Here is a 25,720-nt window from a genome sequence, read left to right as displayed (position 1 = left end):
GGAGCTGCGTGCAATGGGAGGGTTGAGGTGGAGGGAGGGTTCGGTCCAGGGAAGGGAAGGGAAGACTATGGTTGTCTGAGGAAAAGTTAGTCACAACAGTCTTTTTCTCCCTTGAAAGATTACAGTTTTTTTTACCATCCTTGTCTCTGTTGCCTGGCTTCACCCTGCACCGAGCCATGCTACACATGCTGTGCGGGAGGGAACAGATGTAGAATGATCCGGTCTGGCGGTTGGATAAGCAGAGTGTGATGTCCCTGTGCTGTAGGCAGCTGAGGGGCTTGTCGTGCTGATCTGAAACTTCGGGGAACCCAATAAAATTGTTTTGCCTGTCTATGATGTGGACTAATTGGCAGAAGTGTTAAATGACTGTTTCAGTTTTCTTAGTAGCAGTTGGATGTCTAACACAGCGGTTCCCAAACTTGTTCCGCCGCTTGTGCAGGGAAGGCCCCTGCCGGGCCAGGCTGGTTTGTTTACCTGCCGCGTCCACAGGTTCGGCCGATCGCGGCTCACAGTGGCCATGGTTCGCTGCTCCAGGCCAATGGAAGCCGCTGGAAGCGGTGGCCAGTATGTCCCTCGACCCGCGCTGCTTCCAGCAGCTCCCATTGGCCTGGAGCAGCGAACCGTGGCCACTGGGAGCCACGATTGGCTGAACCTGCGGACGCAGCAGGTAAACAAACCGTCCCGGCCCGCCAGGGGCTTTCCCTGCACAAGCAGCGGAACAAGTTTGGGAACCACTGGTCTAACATAATGAATGACAGTGAAAATGAGGTAAGATCAAGGCTAAAATAGAGAAATAATTTGTTAAAAATTACTTAGATAAGTTAGATGTCTTCAAGTCACCAGGGCCTGATGAAATACATCCTAGAATACTCCAGGGAGCTGACTGAGGCGGTATCTGAGCCATTAGTGATTATGTACAAAAAGTCATGGAAGTTGGGAGAGATTCCAGAGGACTGGAAAAGGGCAAATATAATGTCTGTCTATAAAAATGGAACAAAGACAACCTGGAGAATTACAGACGAGTCAGTTTAACTTCAGTACCCGGAAAGATAATGGAGCAAATAATTAAGCAATCGATTTGCAAACACCTAGAAGATAATAAGGTGATAAGTAACAGTCAGCATGGATTTGTCAAGAACAAATTGTGTCAAACCAACCTAATAGCTTTCTTTGACAGGGTAACAAGCCTTGTTGATAGCGGGAAGCAGTAGATGTGGTATATCTTGATTTTGAGTAAGGGTTTTGATATTCTCTTGCACTACCTTCTCATCAACAAACTAGGGAAATACATCCTAGATGGAGCTACTATAAGGTGGGTGCATAATGTGTTGGAAAACCATTCCCAAAGAGTAGATATCAGTGGTTCGCAGTCAAGCTGGAAGGGCATATTGAGTGGGGATCCTGCAGGGATCAGTTCTGGGTCCAGTTCTGTTGAATATTGTCATCAGTGATTTAGATAATGGCATAGAGAGTACACTTATAAAGTTTGTGGATGATACCAAGCTTGGAGGGGTTGTGAGTGCTTTGAAGGATAGGTTTAAAATTCAAAATGATCAAGACAAACTGGAGAAATGGTCTGAAGTAAATAGGGTGAAATTCAATAAGGACAAATGCAAAGTACTCTGCTTAGGAAGAAACAATCCGTTGCACACATAGGAAATGACTGCCTAGGAAGGAATGCTGCAGAAAGGGATCTGGGGGTCATAGTGGATCACAAGCTAAATATGAGGCAACAGTGTAACACTGTTGCAAAAAAACCAAAATATCATTCTGGGATATATTAGCAGGAGTGTTGTAAGCAAGACATGAGAAGTAATTCTTCCGCTCCACTCCATGATGATTAGGCCTCAGCTGGAGTATTGTGTCCAGTCTGGGCACCACATTTCAGGAAAGGTAAGGACAAACTGGAGAAAGTCCAGAGAAGAGCAACAAAAATGATTAAAGGTCTAGAAAACATGACCAATGAGGGAAGATTAAAAAAATTGGGTTTGTTTAGTCTGGAGAAGAGAAGACTGACAGGGGACATGATGATAATTCTCAAATACATAAAAGGTTGTTACAAGGAGGAGGGAGAAAAATTATTCTCCTTAACCTCTGAGAATAGGACAAGAAGCAATGGGCTTAAATTGCAGCAAGGTGGTTTAGATTGGATATTAGGAAAAACTTCCTAACTGTCAGGGTGGTTAAGCCCTGGAATAAATTGCCTTGGGAGGTTGTGGAATTGTCATCATTGGAGATCTTTCAGAGCAGGTTAGACAAAGACCTGTCAGGGTTGGTCTAGATAATACTTAGTCCTGCCATGAGTGCAGGGCATTGGACTAATGACCTCTTGAGGTCCCTTCCAATCCTACCTTTCTATGAATCTGTGATTCTATATGTGCCCATTTCACCATTGTTAAGCAGGCAGAAGGACAGGATTTTCTGGTGTTGGTGGGGTGGGTGTTTTTTGTGGTTTCCATCTCCCTTTGAATGGAAACACCGTACTGTAGCTGAGAATATAGTCAATTTCCAGTTGAATTGCCTCCCAATTGTGTAAACCTATTTCTGGTGTAGTAGAAAATCCAGCTAGATCTTGAAGTTCAATGGTAGTGCAAAACTGCTTGGTCCACCTACATAGCCGACGAAAACTCGCCATTCAGCAAAATATAGGGGGCTGACAATTAGTAGAAACAGCTCTCTGGCATAGATTGCCAGATCTCCTCCACAGGACTGGAAAGCCATGTCCCTTTTCTATTCTGGTGCCTTGAAACCCACTATTTTCTCCAAATGTTCACCAGTCTTTAAAGAAGAAATTGAAGGCTGTTAACATAGCCCTTGGAAAGAACTGCAACCCCCACCCCCTCTGGAGACATTATGAACATTTTTTTTTTTTAAAGTTAGTACATGTATCTTTCCATTCATAGCCTCTGCACTGTCCTCAGGGGCTACAAAAGTTGTCTGAGAACTAAGAATAGTCTAACAGTTGCAATCCTGGAATGTGGCCTTCTACAGCAAAGTTATGTTCTGTGGGGGGGATTTCTTGTCTTCTTACAAAGGAAAAAAATATATAATGCTACTGTTGTCTTTGAATTGGCAGGGCCTTTGGCTCCTGAGAAAGAAACCATCCTACCAGGAGGGCAGGAGCAATGACCCAGAGGCAGATGATGAAGGACCCTGGAGGACCTGCTCATTGGGATGGACAGCAGGAAGCAGTAGCAGTTAAGAACACAAACTGCACAGGAGGATCGCACTGATGAACCAGTTCATGGCACAGGAGGCATGCCATGGGGAACAGAAGCATTCCCTAATGGAGAAACTGACAGAATTGAAGATGGGGGTCCATCTGCTGCCATGACTACTGCCCCTATCTCTGAACTGCCACCATCTCCACCTCCTCCAGCTGCCCCCTAGGGTGTTGCTGAGCCAGAGGACCCAACCCCCATTTCCCTGAGTGATCAAGAGGAGTCTGCAGGAATCTCAGTATCAGACCAGCACCCAAAACCTCTTGCAAGAGACACCCCTGAGCATCCAGGAAGAGGAAGCTAACCCTGTGAGGGTGCCTGAAGTCCACCACGTGCCTCCCTCCCTAACTCCATGCAAGAGACATTCCTTTTGTCCCCAAGAACAATTTCCCTCTCATTATTCCCTCCTTGTCAGCAGAAGGGCCATGAGACATTATCATTTGACCATTGTTATGTTTGGTTGGTTTCCATCTTTTAAAAAAACATTTCAATTACATGTTCAATATGATACATTTAATAAATGTTACTGTTTCTCTGACTTGTGTGTGGACCCTCCTTCCTAAGTATGATGCATGTAGGATGTTTTCAGGTTTGGGACTGGGGCCCACGATTCACAGCACATGCATTGGAATGTTGTAATTGTCTGGGGCCATCATAGTGCAGACACTTTTTCTGTCTGCCCCACACCTACAACCTCCCCCCACCCCATGTCCAAACTTCCAAGGCTACATGGCAGTGAGGGGGAAAGTAGTTAGTGTTACATGCTTACAGAAAGCACTGATAGTTCTAAACGCAGCAGAACTAACACCACAGAAAACGGGTAGACAGATATTTTGATGGCTTGGTTCACATGCAGGAAAAATGAAGCACAATTCAAATAACAAAACAGGCGTCTGCCACTACACAATGATTAAATGGCCACTCCCCCCACCCCGACCAATTTCAACCTTAGTAGAGATTAATTAGTGCTCCATAACAGCTGCTAAGTATAGTGAGTGATGCTCATAAAGAATGGTTAAAAAATTGAGTGCTCCTGATAACACAGGTAAGCCAGTGTGAGAACAGTTAAGACAAAAGCATTGCACAATGACAGCATTACAACTTGGCCGCCACCCTCCAGCGCACATGCTTGACCCAAAGGTGTTAACCCAGTGGAGGTGCCCTGTTGTAATTGTCTATAATGTGTGAATTGTCACAGGAATGAATGGCTAATGACCTTCAGTTATGGGGGGGGGGGACAAAGTATGTAACCCAACATGTAAGTGCCAGTGTTCCCTCTCATGCTTTTCCGGAAGCTGCACAGGATGTGAAGTTGTCCCTTGGCACAGGTAGATGTCATTCTCTGCCTCCTGGCTGTGCCAAGATATTTGCAGACGTGGTATCCCTGGTTTCACCTACCTGCTGGGAACTAGGAACAGTGTGAATGTGGATTGGAGCCAGATGCCTGGATAGAGTTTGTAAACCAGACTTGTCTTGAGCCCTCTTAGTACGGATGCTCTCCCCTTTATTTTCATGAATGTTATGGAGTGTGCAGCAAGCAACAATTCTATGAATAGCATTTGCCATATTGGCATCCAGACAGGTGTGTAGGCAGCACCAACAAGATTTCAGCCTACCACATGCACACTCCATGCCCCTTCTGCAGCTACAGATGGGATTGGCAATTTTGGAGGTTTCATCACAGGACATAATCTTTAATTTCTGGAGACAGGAGAATCCTGGTGGGCTGGTGACCCTAGCTACAGAAGCTGTTACTGAGTCCCTTTTCCCATCAACGTTTGTGTAGTTTCATGAGCCAAATTAGGATGTGGGGTCTCTGAAAATAACTGTTGGCCCAAACACACACACAGACCCATAGGAGTAAGGAAGGACTTTATTTCCCAGAAGCAGGTACAATCCTGATCTCCTCAGCACCCTAGCATCATGAATCAGTGTTTCCTGTGTTGGTATTCATGACTCTGCCTCTGCGGTCCACTAAGGCTTGCAGAATGAGTGGATAGTAACTTTTTCAGTTCACTTACTCACTTGCTCCTTTTGGTAGGCAACGTGTTGGGATATGGAAACCCGCATCCTGTCAAATCCCGCTATTATTTCTGGAACTTTTCTAATGGCAACCACCTGTGGTTAGATCATATTGTTAATTGCCTCGCAAACCTGCACAACCCCAACCCCAACAGTGGACTTTCCAATTCCAAAGTGGTTTGCAATTGACCTACAGTCTGGTGTTCACAGCTTCCACAGGGTAATAGCCACTTGCCTCTGAACCAGTATGATTTCCCTGAATCGAGTGTTCTGGCATGGGAGGTTTGGTACAAGCTCATTAGACAGCTCAATGAATGTCTGTTTCCATATTCAGAAATTGTGAAGCCACAATTATCCCAGGTTATCCCAGGTTGCCAAAATGATTTGATCCCACTGCTCCATCCTGGTTCTCCTGTCCTAGAAATGATGGCCCACCCAGGGGCATATTGTGGCAATAGCAGCACTAACCATACCTGTACCATAGCTAAATGAATTGTCCTTCACCCTCAAGGTCAGTCATCTTTGTTGCATCAGAAAGTTCTGCACAAATGCCATCAGCATGTTGCCCATCGCCTACTCAACTAAAGAAACAAACATTTGTCCTGTGATAAGGAGCAGGAACAGAACCATGGCATCATCCCATTGCTCCATGTGTTCCACTCAGTGTGGCAAGTGGGGTGATATGATCAGTAACTGCCATTGGCATATGTATGAAGCCTAGGCAAGGGACAATACCAACAACACACAGCAAAGTCATTCATAGAATATCTCCTTGTGACTCTCAGAACTCGGGGATACCATCCCTGAAGTGGTAGTGCTAATGTTGTGTAACAATGGTGGCAGTGTGGACATGGGTACACTCATGTACATGGCATTATACCCATGTCCAGCACAGGATATGTGGACACTTGGTGTGGGTATGGGGAACATGTGTGCACATGTACACAGTCCAAGTAACCGGGTACGTGGGCCAGGGCGGATACAACCTATGTGGAAAGAAATTTCATTTTTAATTACGCTCCATGGATTGAGGGTATAATTTAGTATGATGTAGGGTGACCAGACAGCATGTGTGAAAAATCGGAACGGGGGTGCAGGGTAATAGGAGCCTATGTAAGAAAAAGACCTCAAAATCGGGACTGTCCCTATAAAATCGTGACATATAGTCATCCTAGTATGATGTGCCATTCTTAATCCACATGAAATGCTATCTGATCTCTGTGCAAATCTCCTATGAATATCAAAAGTAAATTATGCCTTTATATGATAGCCAATCTTTCAGTTATCATAATCTGTTCAGTAGCTTGTTGTAATTCAGCATCACTTACATTTATTAAACTTTATCTTTATATTTTGAAGACTAGATTTTGACCTCAAATCACAGCAACCCTTGTTTTAAACTGTTCAGTACTACTGTTCTTAGGCCCTGATCCTTATATCTGTGCTTCTCTTTTCTCAACGAGTTGTCTTATTGAAGTCAAAATGAAAAAAGTGGAGAAGCTGCTGTTACATTGCAGTTTTGACAGAGTTGGGAGATAGATTATAATCTAAGTGTGAACGGTACAGAACATGCTGGCATTCTTTTCCTTTTGTGAGCTCCTGGTCTTGAAGTCTTTATATTTTTGCTTTTGTAATTTTGTCAACCTGAAAAAAAATTATATAAGGACAGAAAAGAATAGATCATGTTCCTATTACAGCTGGTTGAAAATCTCCAAATTTTGAAATTTCAATAGAAATGTCACAATTCAGCAAGAAGGAAAAATTGTATGTTTTTCAAAAATTGCTAAAAATGCTTCCTATTTTTTTGAACTGATTGAAAATTTTCTGAATTTGAGATTTTGAGCAAAAAAAGGGGTATGAAAATTTTCATGAAAAAGTCTTTGTTTGACCAGCCCGAATTCTTGCATTATATGCAGAGTTTTTAGCCACTTGTGGCAGAAATATGGAGGTCTTAATTTAATAAGCAAGTTAGTAAAGAAGTATAAAATAATCTTAATTTTATTTAACTATGTAAGAACACCACTTGAGAGAGAACCCAGCAGACCAGAAATTTCTTATATATCTGAAAGAAGCACCAGCATTATTTTGTGTTATGCCTCTCGGTAAAGTAAAAGCCATGTATTGACGTCTTTTTGGCTTTTCACTTCACTAACTTCTATTCTGTGTAACACAAACGATGTTACTTCTTGCCAGTAAAATTTTAGGGAGCCTGCCTTGTGTTTTCAGAACACTACAAGAAATGCCCCTACTCAAGTCTAGCCTGGATTCAGAAGATTAAACAATGGTTTGTATCTTTCTCTAGGTGCTACATGTAGATTTGTAAACTACTGTACTGCCGTAGTTCTATTCAGAGAGTTACATGTTTCTGAAAGGGCAGGGCTTTGCATAAATAGCTATGTCCTTACAAATAAGGGGTAATCTAGAAATTCTCTTTTGCCTTTTTTCTTTGAAAGGGCACCATTCTGCTGTTTCTAAATTATGTACTATTTGTATTATTGTACTGCCTAGGAGCCCCAGTCATGGACTGGGCCTCCTTGTGCTACACACAATACAAACAGAATAACCTGACAGTCCCTGCCCCAAAGAACTTCTTTTCAACTCTTAACAAAGACAGAGGTAGAGTTTACTAAAAAGGCTTTAAACCTGAAACAGTTACAATCTACAGATCTTTTCATTTATGTTGAGACTGCGTACTTTCTACATGTTTATCTTTGGAAGGAGTTCCAATAAACTTTAAACACAGAAAGTGAATGCTGTTATTTTTTTAAGTCAGTGCTACAAAAGATATCTCAGTATAGTTCAGTGTATGTAACTTGAAGCCATAATCTCAAATGTATGAAAGATTAGATTTAAACAGTTTACATTGTTTTTGACATTCAGTTAATTCATAAGTACTTTAAATGCATAAATTAAAAACTATATTATTGCAGAATTGAGATTTATGGTTAATATTTTCAGCCTGTTCAACTATTTTACCTTAACACTTTGTACAGTGTTGCAGAGGTCAGACATGAAATGGTTTTGGATTACCTTTACTGCATTTATACAGGATCTTTTTCACCTTACATATTTGCACTGTTCATTGGTTATGATCTTGGCAGGAGAGGTACAAAACGAAAAAGGAGATTTGAGTGGTAGAGTTCTAGGAGGGACTTGCTAGTTTGTTTGTTTTTAATGGGGAAAAAACTCTCCATTTGAGTCAGTTAAGGAAATCAATGGGTATTAAGATATTCTTTTACAAAGTGCTTTGCTTCGTCTTAATGGGTTTTTGTATTTTGTTTTTCAGCCAGAAAATTTACAGAAGAACTGGCTTCGGGAATTTTATCAGGTATGGTAAGAATGATTGCACGTGAAGTTCTAAAAATGTATATAAGTTTAGTATAGTTAACAATGAGCCATTTTTATACAAAGAATTTTTGCTCTTTTAAACTGATAGTCATAAGCCATCTTACTTTAAAAAGCAAAAACAAGACTCATGAGCCAAAATGTTTGAATGGATAATAAAATTTAATAAAATGTGACTGTGCTTTTAGAAAGTGGTTGGGAGCTTTTAATCTTAGTTGTTTTGTTATGATGAAAGGCAGTTTATGGCATTTTATGTTGGGGCAGATTCTGGGTTCAGATGCTTGTCTTTATCATGACATACATAAAATAACTCTGAATCTGCCAAGGTTTCCACAAATTTTTTACAGAAGATGGGGTATAATCTATCATTTGATCTGTTGCCCATTCCAAAAACAAAAATTTCAACATTTTACAGAATCATTTATTTTGGAATTAACTCAGTCTGAGAAGAGGGACATTAAGGATTCAGAAAAGGGAATATATCTGGGTGAAAACGGGAAAGAAAAAAAACAAAAACCTGTTACAGATTGTAGGCTTACATTTGTGTTGGCCAGTAAAATGTTATGACTTTGCCCTTGTGGAACAGATCTTTATTCTACTGCAAGTTGTCTGATGTTCCTACTGTAACCCATAGAGTTAGCAGATTTTGTGAGGGCCAGGACCTCAAAACTTTCTTTTCCTCACAATATAAAAAAGTTCAGTTCCACTCCATAAACCAGAATATATCACAATCTTGAATTTTTAAGGATAGCAACCAAGAGCAGAGCTTCTGTTGTTGTGTACAGTTGAATGAGTCTCTTGTATCACCCTGAGAATTTACTACTAAAAAACCTTAGTGTTTTCTACCATGCAATATTTGGGATGAGGCCAGGACATTCAGTCCATTTTTTATTCCCGTTTTGATGTTTGCCAGAAATGGGGCAATTCTTTTATCACAAAGCTTTGATTCAAAATGGAGATTCTTAGCAATGATTGACTTAAGGTTTATTTTCAGAAGTATCGTCGTAACCCGCACTATCAGACATTTGCAGTGGACATGTTGCATTTTCAGTGCCAAATATTTCAGTAGGCCAGAGAGCTGTCCTTTAGGTCTTCACAAAATTCACTGTAATGATAGCTGCAAATTGAAGACAAGAAAATGTATACATAGTTCTGTACCTGTATCATGAATTAATACGGGACACTTATCCATTCCAACTTGGAAAATTTTAAGACTGGATGTTCTGTTTTCTTTGAATATTCTGGGCAGACATTCATGAATGTTCAGTGGCTGTGGCAAACTTGAACTTTTCTAGCCTTGTTCTATTAAGAATATGTAGTTGTGTACAGTACAGCAATAAAAATGAGGCATTGCTGTGTTCCCTCACAGGAATAAATGTGTTACTCATTCTAGTCATAAGCATAAGGAAGAAGGAACAGGAGAGAAGCAGTGTATCTTTCTACTTAGTGGGCTATTTAGAGGAAGATTTTCAAAGGCCCTAAGGGGAAGTGGGTCTTCCCTTAAAAGTTAATATTTACTGTGGATTTGATTAAATCTTATTGTGGTATATATTTTCTATACAGGAAATACAGTTTTTTGTTCACTGCAAGCTGCGTGCCACAGTAAAATATGCAGATATAAGGAGGGTCCATTCCCCAGAGAACTTACCGTCTCAAACAAAAACATAAAAGCATGAATTCAGTAAATACTGTGGTAAAGTCAATACCTTGGTATATTACCTGTTTATTTCTTAAGTAAACATATTTTATCCTATGTTTGCTACAGATTGTTGTATACAGTTCTTGGGAAGGGACTCTAGCAGTGTCTCATTTTTATTGCTGGATTATATTCAGCAAAAGTAAATTAGAACTACTCAACATACGGCATTACATATTAAACTCCAATAATAAAACAATATTCTTCATCCCATATTGGAGGTAACAGCTGTTAAAGTATATCTCCAAGCCTGGATGAGCACAAAGCATTCTGTAGTATGATTTATTACTATTATTCCTTTCCTATCTGCCACTGAAGACAGCAGTTCTAAATTTTACAAATTTACTGCAATCTTATCCATCGATTATATGAATTCTTGTGAAGAATCCTTATGTTTATAAAGGGACCTTTTGTTTTTGTTATGAAGTCTTGAGATGTGTGCTCACCTTGTAGGTATATTTGGAAGTGGAGGCTGCTGAACAAGGAACAGTGCCACCGTTAAAATCATAAATATAGAGCTTTAGCAATTTAATATTTCAATAGCTATGGCTTACTCCTAGGAATCTATAAGTTCCACATGCCCCTTGTAATGTCCTAGGTAGGAGTCAGTATTGAGACTCGCAAATAAACTGTAAATTAGCTGAAACTTAGGAGCACTGAAAAGATTTGTCAATTGTTAAAGTGTTTGCTCCCTTGCAGAAATATATATTCAAATGGGTTTTCAGTGAGTTGGATCCACTAGACTGGAAAGGCTTCCCATATTACTATTACCTGTATTACAGTAGTGCGTAGAAGCCCCAATGATCCTGGGCCCTGTATCAACCCTTTAAATAAGAGATATCCTTGCCTCAGACAACTCAGGTGCTGCAAGAAAAAAATCTATTTTTGTTGAGCCATTATACCACCTAATACAGTACTAGTTAATCACATTGACCAGCATGACTCATGGAAGGTACATATTTTTCTCATATAGCATGGAAGGTTGGGAGGGGAGAGTTCATGGAGTAGGAGCAGGCCATGGCAATACACCCAACCAATCCCACAGGGTATCAGGCTGTATTACCCTTTTTGTAGTGCTCCTTCCGTCCTGTGCTGTGGAAATCCTACACTTCGGTATAAGGTGGGTGGTGCTCCAAGAGCAGTGAGGCAGTGGATCCGTACTGTCGTGATGAGGCCCCAAAGGTATTTTGAGGCATACAGTCTTTGTGTGGATAGCCCTAGGTTTCAGTTGATTCCCCGAGATCTTTGGGAGCCAAATCCAGTGCTTTGTCCGCTGTGGTTGGGGAAGGGCCCTGTCCAAATGACCGGATAAATCTCAGCAAGAAGTTTCATAACTACCTCATTGTTGCTCCCATAGGAGGGAGTGGTCTGGTTTGTGATGACTAGTGATGGACATCTCTCAAGGACCTCAGCCAATCCATGTCTTTTGTTTAAAACTGGGAGAAATATAATGGGATTGATTGGCTCAAAAAGTTGATAGTGGGACAGCCTTTCAGCACTAGGTCAGTGGTTTGAATCGGAAACAGGATGGTAGTGATCGAAAGTCCTTAGTATCTGATGGTTTGTTCTGGCTTGTGTGATGCGAGTCATATACGAACCTAAACAGATTGTAGTCTCAATCCTAATCTTAGTGGAAAAATGTCTTCATTAGAATTTGTGCCTTGTTAAATTCTTTTCATATTCAGAAAGTGGGATAAATTCTATTCAAATGAGTTACGGATTACTTGCTTGATGCGTAATATGAGCATTAAGAATAGTTTTTTGCATATTGGCTTGAGAAGAAGGATAAGCAGTTCATATTCTTAAGAATAGTAATAGAGCATAAGGTTTGTTCATGTTCATATGTGCACAGTCATTAATAAGTGTGCAAATGAGCAAGACAAAGTATGTGATCTGTTACAGCAGCCAGGTGTCATCTTTTAAACGTGCAGATAAGTGTTTATGGTGTTTCAAACGCCCTGCTTCTTGCTTCAGACTTGCCTTATGCAGCATTGATAAAACGTTGAAAGTACTGAATAATTCCCCAAGTGAAAGCCAAAAGGGGTGTCCTTGAAAGGTGCTTTTGGAAGCTGCTGGGGCAACAGAAGTAATTCAGGGGCCTTGTAGAAAAAGTAAATAGTAGAAAAATCAATGCTGAATTTCCTAATTTTAAATGCTTAAAAGTAACCAACCCTGCTGTTCCAATCTTACTGTATAATTAAATTATGTCTTGATAATCAAAATTTTATCTGGTTCTTGTAGCTGAGACTAAATTATTTAGATGATGAGGTTGTAGTAAGAGGTTTTTAGTGTAATAACTTGTGCTATTAGCTTTGTTTTTGCACAGTTAAGGTTTTCTTTAAATATCTGAAATAAAGAGTAGTTTTTGAGTATCCTGCAGCATACCATTAGTCTTATAAAAAGTGGGATTTTCTTTCTGTGTTATCTTGGATTTATAACTACGTAAATATTCACATAATATTCCCTCCACAGTCATCGTCCAAACTAAATTAAATTAAATTAAAAATTAAAAAATGCCTCCAGATCCTTTAAAACAGATTTTTCTCCTCTAAGAAAACATACATCTAAACTGTTTCGACAGATTGCTGGGTTTTTTTGCAGTAGTATCTCTCCTACCTCCACGTATTTATCTAAAATTCTCTAAATTTGTTTGCTTATCATGAATGTCACGGAAGCTGTAGCTCACGAAAGCTTATGCTCAAATAAATTGGTTAGTCTCTAAGGTGCCACAAGTCCTCCTTTTCTTTTTACAGTGAAATGGTAAGACTGCTGAGAGTGTTCTCAAGAATAGTGCAGTGCAGTTTGAACAGTGATACTTTTATTGTGTTTAGTGGGGCTACTGTTTGGGGTGCACTTGTAATCATAATGAGAAGTAGCATGATGAAGCTCTAAAAAAACTTTTTGAGGCAGTGACTATTTGTACAGTGCCTAGCGGAATTGGCCTAGTTGAGGCATCTAGGCACTAATGCAATAAAAATGTGTCCGGGCACACGCGAAATGATAATAAATTGATTAATGACAACTGTTCAACTTTTTTTTTCGTTTTAAATATTTGGTTGCTTTTGAAATATTCTACAAGATTATATTAATCAACAGTACTGGAAAATGACTTTAGAGTCAGGCTTTTAACACTTCTTTGTAAACTTGGAGCCCAGATAAACCACAAACCACAATTTTTTCCACTCCTTCTGAGGAATTCATTTTGCATATATAGTTGTGTCAACACAGTTTGCATAACCTCTGACAACTGAAGGTTAAGTGCTTCTTGTGTAAGCAGTGGAAATGTTCTCAACAAAAAAAGAAGAGAAATTGCAAGTCTTATTTTCATCAGTTTCTAGAATGCAATGTCCATGATGGAAACAGAACCTGGTTTTGTCTTCTTTTATTAGTTTTAATAATTGGTTCTAACATTTTTCATCACTCCAGCCTTCTAATTATCTCAGATAACATGCTGATATAGTGACATTTTCACATGTTGTGTTTTGCTGTTTGAAAAGAAACATTTTTAAGATCGAGCAAATTTAAGATTTAATAAGAGTTTTTAATAGCATGGAAAACTATCCCATTTATTATTATTACTACTTACAACATGGTGGTTCCCAAAATGTGCTTAGGGGCTGGAGAATTAAAAACTTAATAGGAACATATCAGTTTAATTATCATCAATTAAAATTTAAACACCCTTGCCTATGCTGCAAATGAGACCTTAAATTATTAAAAATGAAACAACTTACAAGAACTAATAAACTTTCATTATACTCAAAAAGAACAAGAGTACTTGTGGCACCTTAGACGAACAAATTTATCTGAGCTATTACCTTACCTGATCACTCTCATTACAGTGTGTATGGTAACACCCATTGTTTCATATTCTCTGTGTATATAAAATCTCCCCACTGTATTTTCCATTGCATGCATCCGATGAAGTGAGCTGTAGTTCATGAAAGCTTATGCGCAAATAAATGTGTTAGTCTCTAAGGTGCCACAAGTACTCCTTTTCTTTTTGCGGATACAGACTAACACAGCTGCTACTCTGAAACCTTTCACTATACTGTTTGTCCAAGACATGCAAAAGAGTAAAAAATAGTTAACTCACTTTCCTTTGTAGTCAGTTTCTTGACAATTTAATTTTTCATTTCTCATAATTCATAACTAGTACAATATACTGTGTTTCCTGTATTGCAGAGGAATGTTATTTGTTTAATCCTGGTATCTGTTGGAATTAAAAATGAGTATTTGAAATACATATATTGATCATAGGTTTTCTAAAAATATTTAAATAAAATGTGAACTTTGGATCAAATTTGGCCTACTAATGCCCCTATAAATAAATTGTACTATCAGACACTTTGTAATTTGTCTGTTGGCTAATTATCAAGATTTTTGTTTTCCCAAGAGAGTAATATTGCTTAGATTGTTGTATTTTTACAACCGTATTTCTCCTACCTCCAAATTATCTACACTACTAATAGCAAAAGAAACACAGCAGTCCACTAAATATTCACTTTTCTAATATTGCTACAATCTGAGGGTCTTCCTTAAAGGTACTCTGTGAAAAATAGATTTAAATATTGATGTTCACGTTTTACAAATTGATAAAAGTACATTGGTAAAACTATTTTATTTAAATAACCACAAGCATTCAAAACCATGAGTCAGGCCCCCAAAATAGTGGATTTATAATATTAATACATTTTTGGGAGCGGGAGTTGTCCTCTTTATTTTGCCTTTATGTTTCACGTTTTCAAAGCTTTTCTCTGCAACCATGAGGACTAGAAATTTACATGATATTTAATGAAAGGATTTGTATGTAATCATCCAACTCCAGGAACGGTGGCTTTAAGAGAAACGCCAAGTATATATAAAATCATAAGAATGGGTCAGACCAATGGTCCCTCTAGCTCAGATCCTGTATTCTGACAGTGACCAGTGTCAGATGATTCACAGGGAATGAATAGAACAAGGCAATTTTTAGTGATCCATCTGCTGTCATCTAGTCCCAACTTCTGGCAGTTGGAGTTTTAAGGCCACCCAGACTATGGGGTTGCATCCCTGACCATCTTGGCTAATAGCCATTGATGGACCTATCATCCATAAACTTATCTAATTCTTTTTTGAACCCAGTTATACTTTTGGCCTTCACAATGGGAATGAGTTCCACAGGTTGACTACGCATTGGGCGACGAAGTATTTCCTTTTGTTTGTTTTAAACCTGCTGCCTATTCATTTCATCAGGTATTAGAGGTAAATAACCCTTCCATATTCACTTTCTTCATATAATTCATGACTTTATAAACCTAAGTGATATCCCCCTTAGTTGTCTCTTTTCTAAGCTCAACAGTCCCATTATTTTTAATTTTTCCTCAGCTGGAAGCTGTTCTGTATCTCTAATCATTTTAGTTGCCTTTCTCCGTACCTTTTCCAATTCTAATATATCTTTTTTGAGATGGGGCCACCAGAACTGCACGCAATATTCAAGGGGTGGGTGGACCATGGATTTATATAGTGCAGTGGTTCTCAAACTTATTTGATTAGGCCCTCTTTCTTTCTGTGTGTAGTGATTTTATGCCCTCCCCGCCCAAGTACATATACTGCTACCCAGCTCTGAAGGCAGAGCGAAGAGCAGCGGCTGTTTGCGTGGTGCCCAGCTCTAAAGGTAGCACCGTGCCAGCAGCAGCACAGAAGTAAGGTGGCAATGTGAAAAGTGATATTCGTCAATATCACTTTTCACAGCAGACTTAGCGTCCCTTTGCCACCCTTACTTCTGTGCTGGTGCTGCCACCGCCACCGCAGAGCCCTGCCACCTCCAGGTGAGGGAATGGGGGTGGGGAGAAAAGTCCGAGCCTGGGCTTCCTACTGGTGAGGGATTGGAGGGGGAAAAGGAGAGCTCAAGCCCAGGCTGCCTCCTGGTTAGGGATTGAGGAACGGGGGCAAGGAGAGCCTGAGCCCAGGTGACAGGCTCCAGCTATCAGCTCCAGGGCAACTGTCTTCTTTACCCCGCCTCCCTGTTGTGCACAGCCCTTCTGCATGAACCCCCAACACCCAGGGCTGACAGCCAGGTCTCTTTTATAAAAAAAAAAAAAAAAAAAAGGCACCATGTCGTGCCTCCCTTGACACATTCCTGTACCTCACATGGGAGGCCTGCCACATAGTTTGAGAACCGCTGATATAGTAAAATCATGATATTTTCTGTTTTATTATCTCTCCCTTTTCTAAAGGTTCCTAACATTCTGTTAACTTTTTTGATTGCTGCTGCACATTGAGCAGATGTTTTCAGAGAACTATTTACAGTTATTCCATGATCGTTCTTGAGTAGCAACAGCTAATTTGGACCCCATCATTTTGTATATATGACTGGTATTATATTTTCCAATGCACTGTAATATGCACTTATCAACATTGAATTTTTTCTGCCATTTTGTTGCCAAGTCACCCAGTTTAGTGAGATCCCTTTATAATTCTTTGCAGTCAGCTTTGGACTTGATTATCTTGAGTAATTGTGTATATTGTCTGCAAATTTTGACATTGGACAGCACAGGTCCCAGTATAGATCCCTAGGGTGTTACCTGAGGTTATCTGAACCCAAAGCTATGGTAACTAGTCTCTATTTTCCAGGTGGTGTCAGGAAATAAATCAGTGGAGGACACAGCACCTCCATCTGATAAATGATTGGTACACACAAGACTGCTTTCATCCAAAAATCCTTGTTTTTGAGTACAACACACACATCTAAAATAGCAATTGGTCTAGAGTACCCTAAAGAAATGTAGTTACCCATAGTCTGAGGTGGTGTCAAATGACAGTAACAGGATTATGGTGGCCAGCCTTCTGCCTAGCTGCTGGGGCGTATTTGTCAGTGACTCCTTGTTCGTAGAACATCCAAACTTCTCCAAAGCACACTTTTTTTAACTAAACTCTTTATAGATTTTCTCCAGACATAACTCATAATTGCCCCAAATACGCTAACAATTTCCCTATCAACAACCAATAATAATTCATTATTCTACTTATCAGGAAAGCAGCTTGAGCAAAAAAATAAACAACAAACAAACAAAAAACCCCTTACAAACACAGACAAACAGAATCAAGGTCAGTTCTCCATGCTTCTTTCCTTCTCATGAATCTGTCCTTTCCCTTTATCCATCCCAGTCAGTAAAACTGCAGCGTGTTTTTGTTCTGTCTGAGCCAAGGCCGGATTTCTGACTCTGTTGTTTTCTCACTCCCAGTTTACAGGGGCTAAGTGCACAAGATGGCTGCAAGTTATGTCAAATCCAGTTCTCTCACAACAGGGGGACCATGCTGTTTACCTTTGTCCTTTGTGAAAAGTGACCATTTATTCCTACTCTTTGTTTCCTATCTTTTTAATCGGTTACGATCCACGAGAGGACCTTCTTTTAACCCATGACTGCTTAGCTCACTTAAGAACCATTGATGAGCGACCTTGTCAAAGCCATTCTGAAAGTCTAAGTACACTATATCAACTGGATCACCTTTGCCAACATGTTTGTTGACTCCCTTAAATTAGTGAGACATGATTTCCCATTACAAAAGCCGTGTTCACTCTTCCCCAAGATATTGTGTTTATCAGTGTGTCTGATAAATTCTGTTCTTTACTATAGGTTCAACCAGTTTGCCTGGTACTGAAATAAGGCTTATCAATCTGGGTCAGTTCCTCAGATTTGTCACCTAAAAAGAATGGCTCAGGTGTGGGAATCTTCCTCGTATCATCTGCAGTGAAGACTGATGCAAAGATTTCATTTAGCTTCTCTGCAATGGCCTTGTCTTCTTTGAGTGTTCCTTTAGCAACTTGATTGTCATAAGAACGGCCATACTGGGTCAGACCAAAGGTCCATCTAGCCCAATATCCTGTCTTCCGATAGTGGCCAATGTCAGGTGCCCCAGAGGGAATGAACGGAACAGGTAATCATGAAGTGATCCATTCTCTGTTGACCATTCCCAGCTTCTGGCAAACAGAGGCTAGGGATACCATTTCTGCCCATCCTCGCTAATAGCCATTGATGGACCTATCCTCCATGAATCTATCTATTCTTTTTTGAACTCAGTTGTAGTCTTGGCCTTTACAACATCCACTGGCAAAGAGTTCCACATGTTGACTGTGTGTTGTGTGAAGAAATGCTTCCTTTTGTTTGTTTTAAACCTGCTGCCTATTAATTTCATTTGGTGACCCCTAGCTCTTGTGTTATGAGAAAAGGAGTAAATAACACTTCCTTATTTACTTTCTCCACACCAGTCATGATTTTATAGACCTCAATCATATCCCTCCTTAGCCGTCTTTTCCAAGCTGAAAAGTCCCAGTCTTATTAATCTCTCCTCATATGAAAGCTGTTCCATACCTCTGATCATTTTTGTTGCCCTTTTCTGAACCTTTTCCAATTCCAATATATCTTTTTTGCGATGGGGCAACCACATCTGCACACAGTATTCAAGATGTGGGCATACCATGGATTTAGATAGAGGCAATATGATATTTTCTGTCTTCTTATCTATCCCTTTCTTAGTCCTTGGAAACATTCTGTTTGATTTTTTGACTGCCGCTGCACATTGAGTGGATGTTTTCAGAGAACTGTCCACAATGACTCCAAGATCTCTTTGTTAAGTGGTAACAGCTAATTTAGACCCCATCATTTTATATGTATAGTTGAGATTGTTTTCCAGTGTGCATTACTTTGCATTTGTCAACATTGAATTTCATCTGCCATTTTGTTGCCCTGTTACCCAGTTTTGAGAGATCCTTTGCTAGCTCTTTGCAGTCTGCTTGGGACTTAACTATCTTGAGTAGTCTTGTATCATCTGCAAATTTTGCCACCTTACTGTTTACCCCTTTTTCCAGATCATTTATGAATATGTTGAATAAGACTGGTCCCAGTAGAGACCCCTGGGGGACACCACGATTTACCTCTCTCCTTTCTGAGAACTGACCATTTATTCCTACCCTTTGTTTCCTATCTTTTAACCAGTCACCAATCCATGAGAGGAACTTCCCTCTCATCCCATGACAGTTTACTTTGCTTAAGAGCCTTTGGCGGGGGACCTTGTCAAAAGCTTTCTGAAAATCTAAGTACATTATATCCACTGGATCCCCCTTGTCTACATACTTGTTGACCCTCCCAAAAGTAGATTGAGGAATGATTTCCCTTTACAAAAACCATGTTGACTCTTCCCCAGAAAATTATGTTCATGTATGTGTGTGTCTGACAGTTTTTTGTTCTTTATTATCGTTTCAACCAGTTTGCCAAGTACGGAAATAAAGCTTACAGGCACTTTTTAAAAATTGGTGTCACATTAGCTACAGTAATTTGGTACAGAAGCTGATTTAAATGATACGTTACAGACTACAGTTAGTAGTTCTGCAATTTCACATTTGAGTTCCTTCAGAACGCCTGGGTGAATACCATCTGGTCCTGGTGACTTATTACTGTGTAGTTTATCAATTTGTTCCAAAACCTCCTCTAATGACACCTCAATCTGGGACAGTTTCTCAGATTTGTCACCTAAAAAGAATGGCTCGGGTTTGGGAATCTCCCTCACATCCTCAACCGTGAAGATCAATGCAAAGAATTCATTTAGTTTCTCCGCAACGGCCTTTTCGTCCTTGAGTGCTCCTTTAGCATCTCGATTGTCCAGTGACCCCACTGGTTGTTTAGTAGGCTTTCTGTTTCTGATGTACTTAAAAAGTTTTTTTGCTATTACTTTTAAAGTCTTTGGCTAGCTGTTCTTCCAATTTTTTTTGGCCTTCCTAATTATATCTTTATACTTCATTTGCCAGAGTTTAGGCTGCTTTCTATTTTCCTCACTAGGATTTAACTTCCACTTTTTAAAGGATGTCTTTTTGCCTCTCACTGCTTCTTGTACTTTGTTATTTAGCCACGGTGGCTCTCTTTTGGTTCTCTTACTTTTTTTTTTTTTATTTTGGGTATGTATTTAAGTTGAGCCTCTATGGTGTCTTTAAAAAGTTTCCATGCAGCTTGCAGGAATTTTACTTTTGGTGCTGTACCTTTTAATTTCTGTTTAACTAACCTCCTCATTTTTGTGTAGTTTCCTTTTCTGAAATGAAATGCTACAGTATTGGGCTGCTGTGGTGTTTTCCCTGCCACAAGGATGGTTAATTTAATTATATTATGGTCACTATAACCAAGCAGTCCAGCTATATTCACCTCTAGAACCAGATCCTGTGCTCCACTTAGGACTAAATCAAGAATTGCCTCCCCTCTGGGGTGGGTTCCAGGACTAGCTGCTCCAAAAAAAAGTTTCCTGACACTTTCAATGACTGCATTTCTGCAACCCGTCCTGAGTTTACATGTACACAGTCAATATGGGGATAGCTGAAATTGCCCATTATTGTGGAGTTTTCTATTTTAATAGCCTCTCTAATCTTCCTGATCATTTCACAGTCACTATCACCATTCTTGTCAGGTGGTCAGTATATATCCCTACTGCTATATTCTTATTGTTCGAGCATGGAAATACTATCCATAGTGATTCTATGGTATAGTTTGCTTCATTTAAGATTTTTATTTTATTTGATTCTACGCTTTCTTTCACATATAGTGCCACTCCCCCACCAGCATGACCTGTTCTATCCTTCTGATATATTTTGTACCCTGGTATTACTGCGTCCCATTTATTATCCTTATTTCACCAAGTTTCTGTGATGCCTGTTATAGCAATATCCTCATTTAATATGAGGCACTCTAGTTCACCCATCTTATTATTTAGACTTCTAGCATTTGTATATAAGCACTTAAAAAACTTGTCACTTTTTAGCTGCCATTACATGATGTAATTGAATGAGACTTTTTTCATTTGACTGTTTCTCATCAGATCCTAGCTGTATTTTATCATCTTCCAGCCTCTCCTCCTCAGGAGGACACAGGGAATTTCCATTAATAAATCCTCCCCTAAGAGATGTCTCTGTCTGAGCCACATGCTCCTCTGCACCTATCGGCTTTCCCCCAGCCCTTTGTTTAAAAACTGCTCTGCAAACTTTTTAATTTTAAGTGCCAGCAATCTGGTACCATTTTGGTTTAGGTGGAGCCCATCTTTCTTGTATAGGCTCCCTCTTTCCCAAAAGTTTCCCCAGTTCCTAATAAATCTACACCCCTACTCTGTATACCATCGTTTCATCCACGCATTGAGACCCTGAAGTTCTGCCTAACTGGCCCTGTGCATGAAACTCAAAGCATTTCAGAGAATGCTGCCATGGAGGTTCTGGACTTAAATATCTTAGCTAGCAGCCTAAATTTAGCCTCCTGGACCTCATACCTGTCCTTCCCTATGTCATTGGTACCTACACGTACCACAACCACCAGCTCCTCCCCAGCACTACACATAAGTCTATCTAGATGTCTCGAGATGTCCACAACCTTCACACCAAGCAGGCAAGTCACCATGCGGTTCTCACGGTCATCACAAACCCAGCTATCTACATTTCTAATGATCAAATCACCCAATACGAATACCTGTCTCTTCCTAATAACTGGAGTTCCCTCCCCGAGAGGTATCCTCAGTGCAAGAGGATACCACAATATCCTCTGGAAGGAGGGTCCCAACTATAGGATCATTTCCCTATGCTCCAATTGGATGTTCTCCTTCCCTGAGACTTTCATCCTCCTTAATAGCACAGTTCCCGTCAGACCTTGGGGTGGCCTCTACTGTGCCCCGGAAAGTCTCATCTGTGTACCTCTCTGTCTCCCTTAGCTCCTCCAGTTCAGCTACTCTTGTCACCAAAGCCCGTATATGGTCTCTGAGGGCCAGGAGCTCCTTGCACCGAAAATGCACACACATGCCACCTGCCCATAGGGCAGGTAATCACACATGCTGCATTGGGTGCAATAAACTGGGTAGCCCCCACTCTATTGCTGGACTTCTGCCTGCATTTTCTTTTTACTCCTGCAGCTCGTTCCTTTGTTGTTGTTTTGTTTTTATCAGGGGTGTTTTTTGGCTTTAAGTTTAAGGAATGGTAAGTGTATCTAGGGCCCCCCCCCCCCCCCACACACACACACTCTCCCCTCTAAACTCCCTCGCACTGTCCAGTGGCCCCATTTCCTGTTTGGCAGGCTTCCTGCTTCTGATTTACTTAAAATATTTTTTGCTATTAGTTTTTGTGTCTTTAGCTAGTGGCACTTCAAATTCTTTCTTCCCTTGCCTTATCATATTTTTGAATGTGACTTGTCAGAATTTATGCATCTTCCCTTTTTCCTCAGTAGGAATTGCATTCCAGTCTTTATAGGATGCCTTTTTGGCTCTAACAACCTTCAATACTCTGCTCTTTAGCCATGGCGGCATTTTAATTGGGTTATACCCTTAGTTTGAGCCTCTATTATGGTTTTTTTAAAGAGTGTCCATGCAGCTTGCAAGCATTTCACCCTTGTGACTGTTCCTTTCGATTTCTGTTTAACTAGCTTCCTCGTTTTTATGTAGTTCCTCTTTTTGAAGTTAAGTGCTACTGTGCTGGGTTTCTTTGGCATTTTTCCTCCTATAAGGATGTTAAATTTAATTACATTATGGTCGCTATTCCAGAATGGTTCAGCTATATTCACCTCTTGGGCCAGATCCTGTTTCATTTAGGAATAAATTAAGAATTGCCTCTCCCCTTGTGGGTTTCCGTGAGTAGCTGCTCTAAAAAGCAGTCATTTAATATGTCCAGAAATTTCATCTCTGGATCCCTTCCTGAGGTGACGTATACCCAGTCAATACAAGGATAGTTGTAATCCTCCATTATTTTATTAAAAAGAAAAGGAGTACTTGTGGCACCTTAGAGACTAACAAATTTATTTGAGCATAAGCTTTTGTGGGCTACAGCATCCGATGAAGTGAGCTGTAGCTCACGAAAGCTTATGCTCAAATAAATTTGTTAGTCTCTAAGGTGCCACAAGTACTCCTTTTCTTTTTGCGAATACAGACTAACACGGCTGCTACTCTGAAACCTGTCGTTATTTTATTGTTGTTTATTTTCTGCCTTTGTAGTCTCTCAAATCTCCCTGAGCGTTTTATGATCTCTGTCACCATCCTGGTTAGGTGGTCAGAATTATATTCCATCTGCTATACTCTTATTGTTCAAGTATGGAATTTCTATCCAGAGTGATTCTATGGTACAGTTGAATTCAGATAAATTTTTTACTTTATTTGACTGTATGCTTTCTTTCATTCATAGTGCTACTCCCCCTCCTGCGCAAATGGTTAACACTTGGTTGTAGAGTTCCCATGGTTATAGGGAAGGCAGAATGCACCAGAATCCTGAGTTGCAGTACTAAATTCACATAGATGAAAGATTTCCCAATCGGTGGCTGCAACTCATGGTCCAAGGCAGGTGGAACTATGGAGAAAGGCCTCTGGTCTGGTTGACTTTTTTTTTCTCAAAGAAAAACATCAGGAACTTAAAAATCTAATCCGCACTGTTTGAGATCTGGGCTGGCATTATTTATGGGCGTCCTTTAAAGCAGGTGAGAGAGTGGTGAGGTCTGCTGCTTTAGAGGTGGGAGGCCATAGGTCGTCTTGCTTGTAAGCAGCTGGGTTCCACTAGAAGGTATAGACTTGAAAGCCCATGGTCCTGTCTTTGACCAGAGAGAATTTGTTTGGGGTGGAGGTGGAGGCTTGTTGGCTGAGGGAAAAAGAGAGAAGGCCACATTCTGTTCTCTTGGGACTGTATCTCATCCGTTTAGGTCCTTTTTAAAGGGAGGGGATTAACAGGCTGTGCTTTGCAAGCCAGCTTTCATGTTTTTGCACTGGAATGGTACAATCGAGAGACCAAGTACATGAGGTTGATGTGTCACAGCTCTCACCTTTGTGCACAGAGATGTTTTTGCGCTAAGTGTGCAGACAGAGGGAGAAGAGGGAAGACAGGGCAATAAATTAATTGACTGCCCTCTGAGAAAATAGCTTTGTAGAGTTTCCCTGTTAGGTTTAAAATTGGAAGACGCACAGCTTTGTGGCTGCTTTGCTATTTTAAACATACTCTGATTTATTTTCTTTGTGATTCTTGGGACTGCCAAAAATAAATACAATTATCTCTTCATTGCTGTGTTTTTTCCCCTTCTTTTTCTTAGAAAGGAAGCCCCCAAGATTATAGCAATAGAGCAAAATAAAAATAACAATTAGTAGCAATAGGAAACTAGAAATATGTGTGGGTTGCTACTATAGACAGACATATTTCTGACTCTACAACCTTTAATCCGATGGTTTGAAATGTGGTTGTAGAGTATAACCATATGCAGAATTCACCCCATTTACTTTTACTTTATTTTTGGTAGGAGTTCTATAACTTAGTTTGCACAGTTACTACTTCTCTTATGATCATGTGAGCGAACTGACCTATATTAAAAAGTTAATGAAACAAGTGTGATATTCTAAGTATTTGCCAAACCTGCTTGGAAAATATTTTGATGACACAGTGAAATAATTTAAGACTGTGGTTCTTTCATGGCATTATAAAGTATTTTTGAGAATATATATCTGATATTTGATTTGCTGTTTTCACTGATATCTTATGTAAAGTCTGAAGAGTTTAGTTAACTGAAAGATTTGCTCCTGCGATAGCAAAAGATTTGATAGCAAAATGACTTGCTTTCTAATCTAGTGGAAGAACAGAAGCTTTTTTGTATTTTGAAAATGCTGTTAGTACTTTGATAATATGACTTTATGAGAAATTTTCCTACATGGTTCCTATGCTGTATTTTTCAGTTTCTAGTTGCGGTTCGGTCAGTGGTTCTCTAACTTTTGTACTGGTGACCCCTTTCACATAGCAAGCCTCTGAGTGTGACCCCCCCCTTATTAATGAAAAACACTTTTTAATATATTTAACATCATTATAAATGCTGCAGGCAAAGCGAGGTTTGGGATGGAGGCTGACAGATCATGACCCCCCAGGTAGTAACCTCACGACCTCCTGAGGGGTCCCGACCCCCCAGTTTGAGAACCCCTGAGTTAGGTTTTTTTAGCTGTTGAGGTCACAGTTGGTTCAGTCAAGATTGGTATCTTAGTATTTTCCAATAGCTGTTAGTAGTTTGCCTTTAATACTAAAATAGCGTTTCCAGACAGAGCTATGTGAATCCTCCTGATTCCAGTTCCCAGGGTGTTCCATGCATTTTCCTTTCAGTCCACCTCATTTGTGACTTACAACTCACCTGCTTGTAAATATTATCTGCTTGGCACAAAGACATATTTGTGTGTATGAAAAAGCACAGATTCCTAGTTCATAGAGAAATCTTAGGTGTAGTTTGTGACTGTGACTGTAGCTTGTGAAGTAGAGCAAGCAGTCACGCTGTGAATGTTGCTATGAGTGAAGTAGAGCAAGCAGTCACGCTGTGAATGTTGCTATGAGAGAAATAGGTATATATGAGATCCTGGTTATGTCACAACAGGCAGGTGTTTAAGAATATTTCCTAAAACTAACCCTAAGGGCGTGTCTACCTGAACA

At 40.0% G+C, this 25,720-nt stretch overlaps 1 protein-coding gene across 3 annotated transcripts in view; it reads left to right on the top strand.

Annotated features, from left to right (window-relative positions):
• Positions 1 to 25,720, top strand: part of INPP5A (inositol polyphosphate-5-phosphatase A) — a 419,434-nt gene that overhangs the window by 98,467 nt on the left and 295,247 nt on the right. For all 3 annotated transcript variants that reach the window (XM_074959113.1, XM_074959111.1, XM_074959112.1), the window contains exon 2: positions 8,530 to 8,571. In XM_074959113.1, the coding sequence (XP_074815214.1) occupies positions 8,530 to 8,571 (42 nt within the window). The remainder of the gene's footprint in view (positions 1 to 8,529; positions 8,572 to 25,720) is intronic.

Source organism: Natator depressus, chromosome 7 (assembly GCF_965152275.1).
Source record: "Natator depressus isolate rNatDep1 chromosome 7, rNatDep2.hap1, whole genome shotgun sequence".
NCBI lineage: Eukaryota > Metazoa > Chordata > Testudines > Cheloniidae > Natator > Natator depressus.
This window is presented reverse-complemented; position numbering and strand designations above follow the sequence as displayed.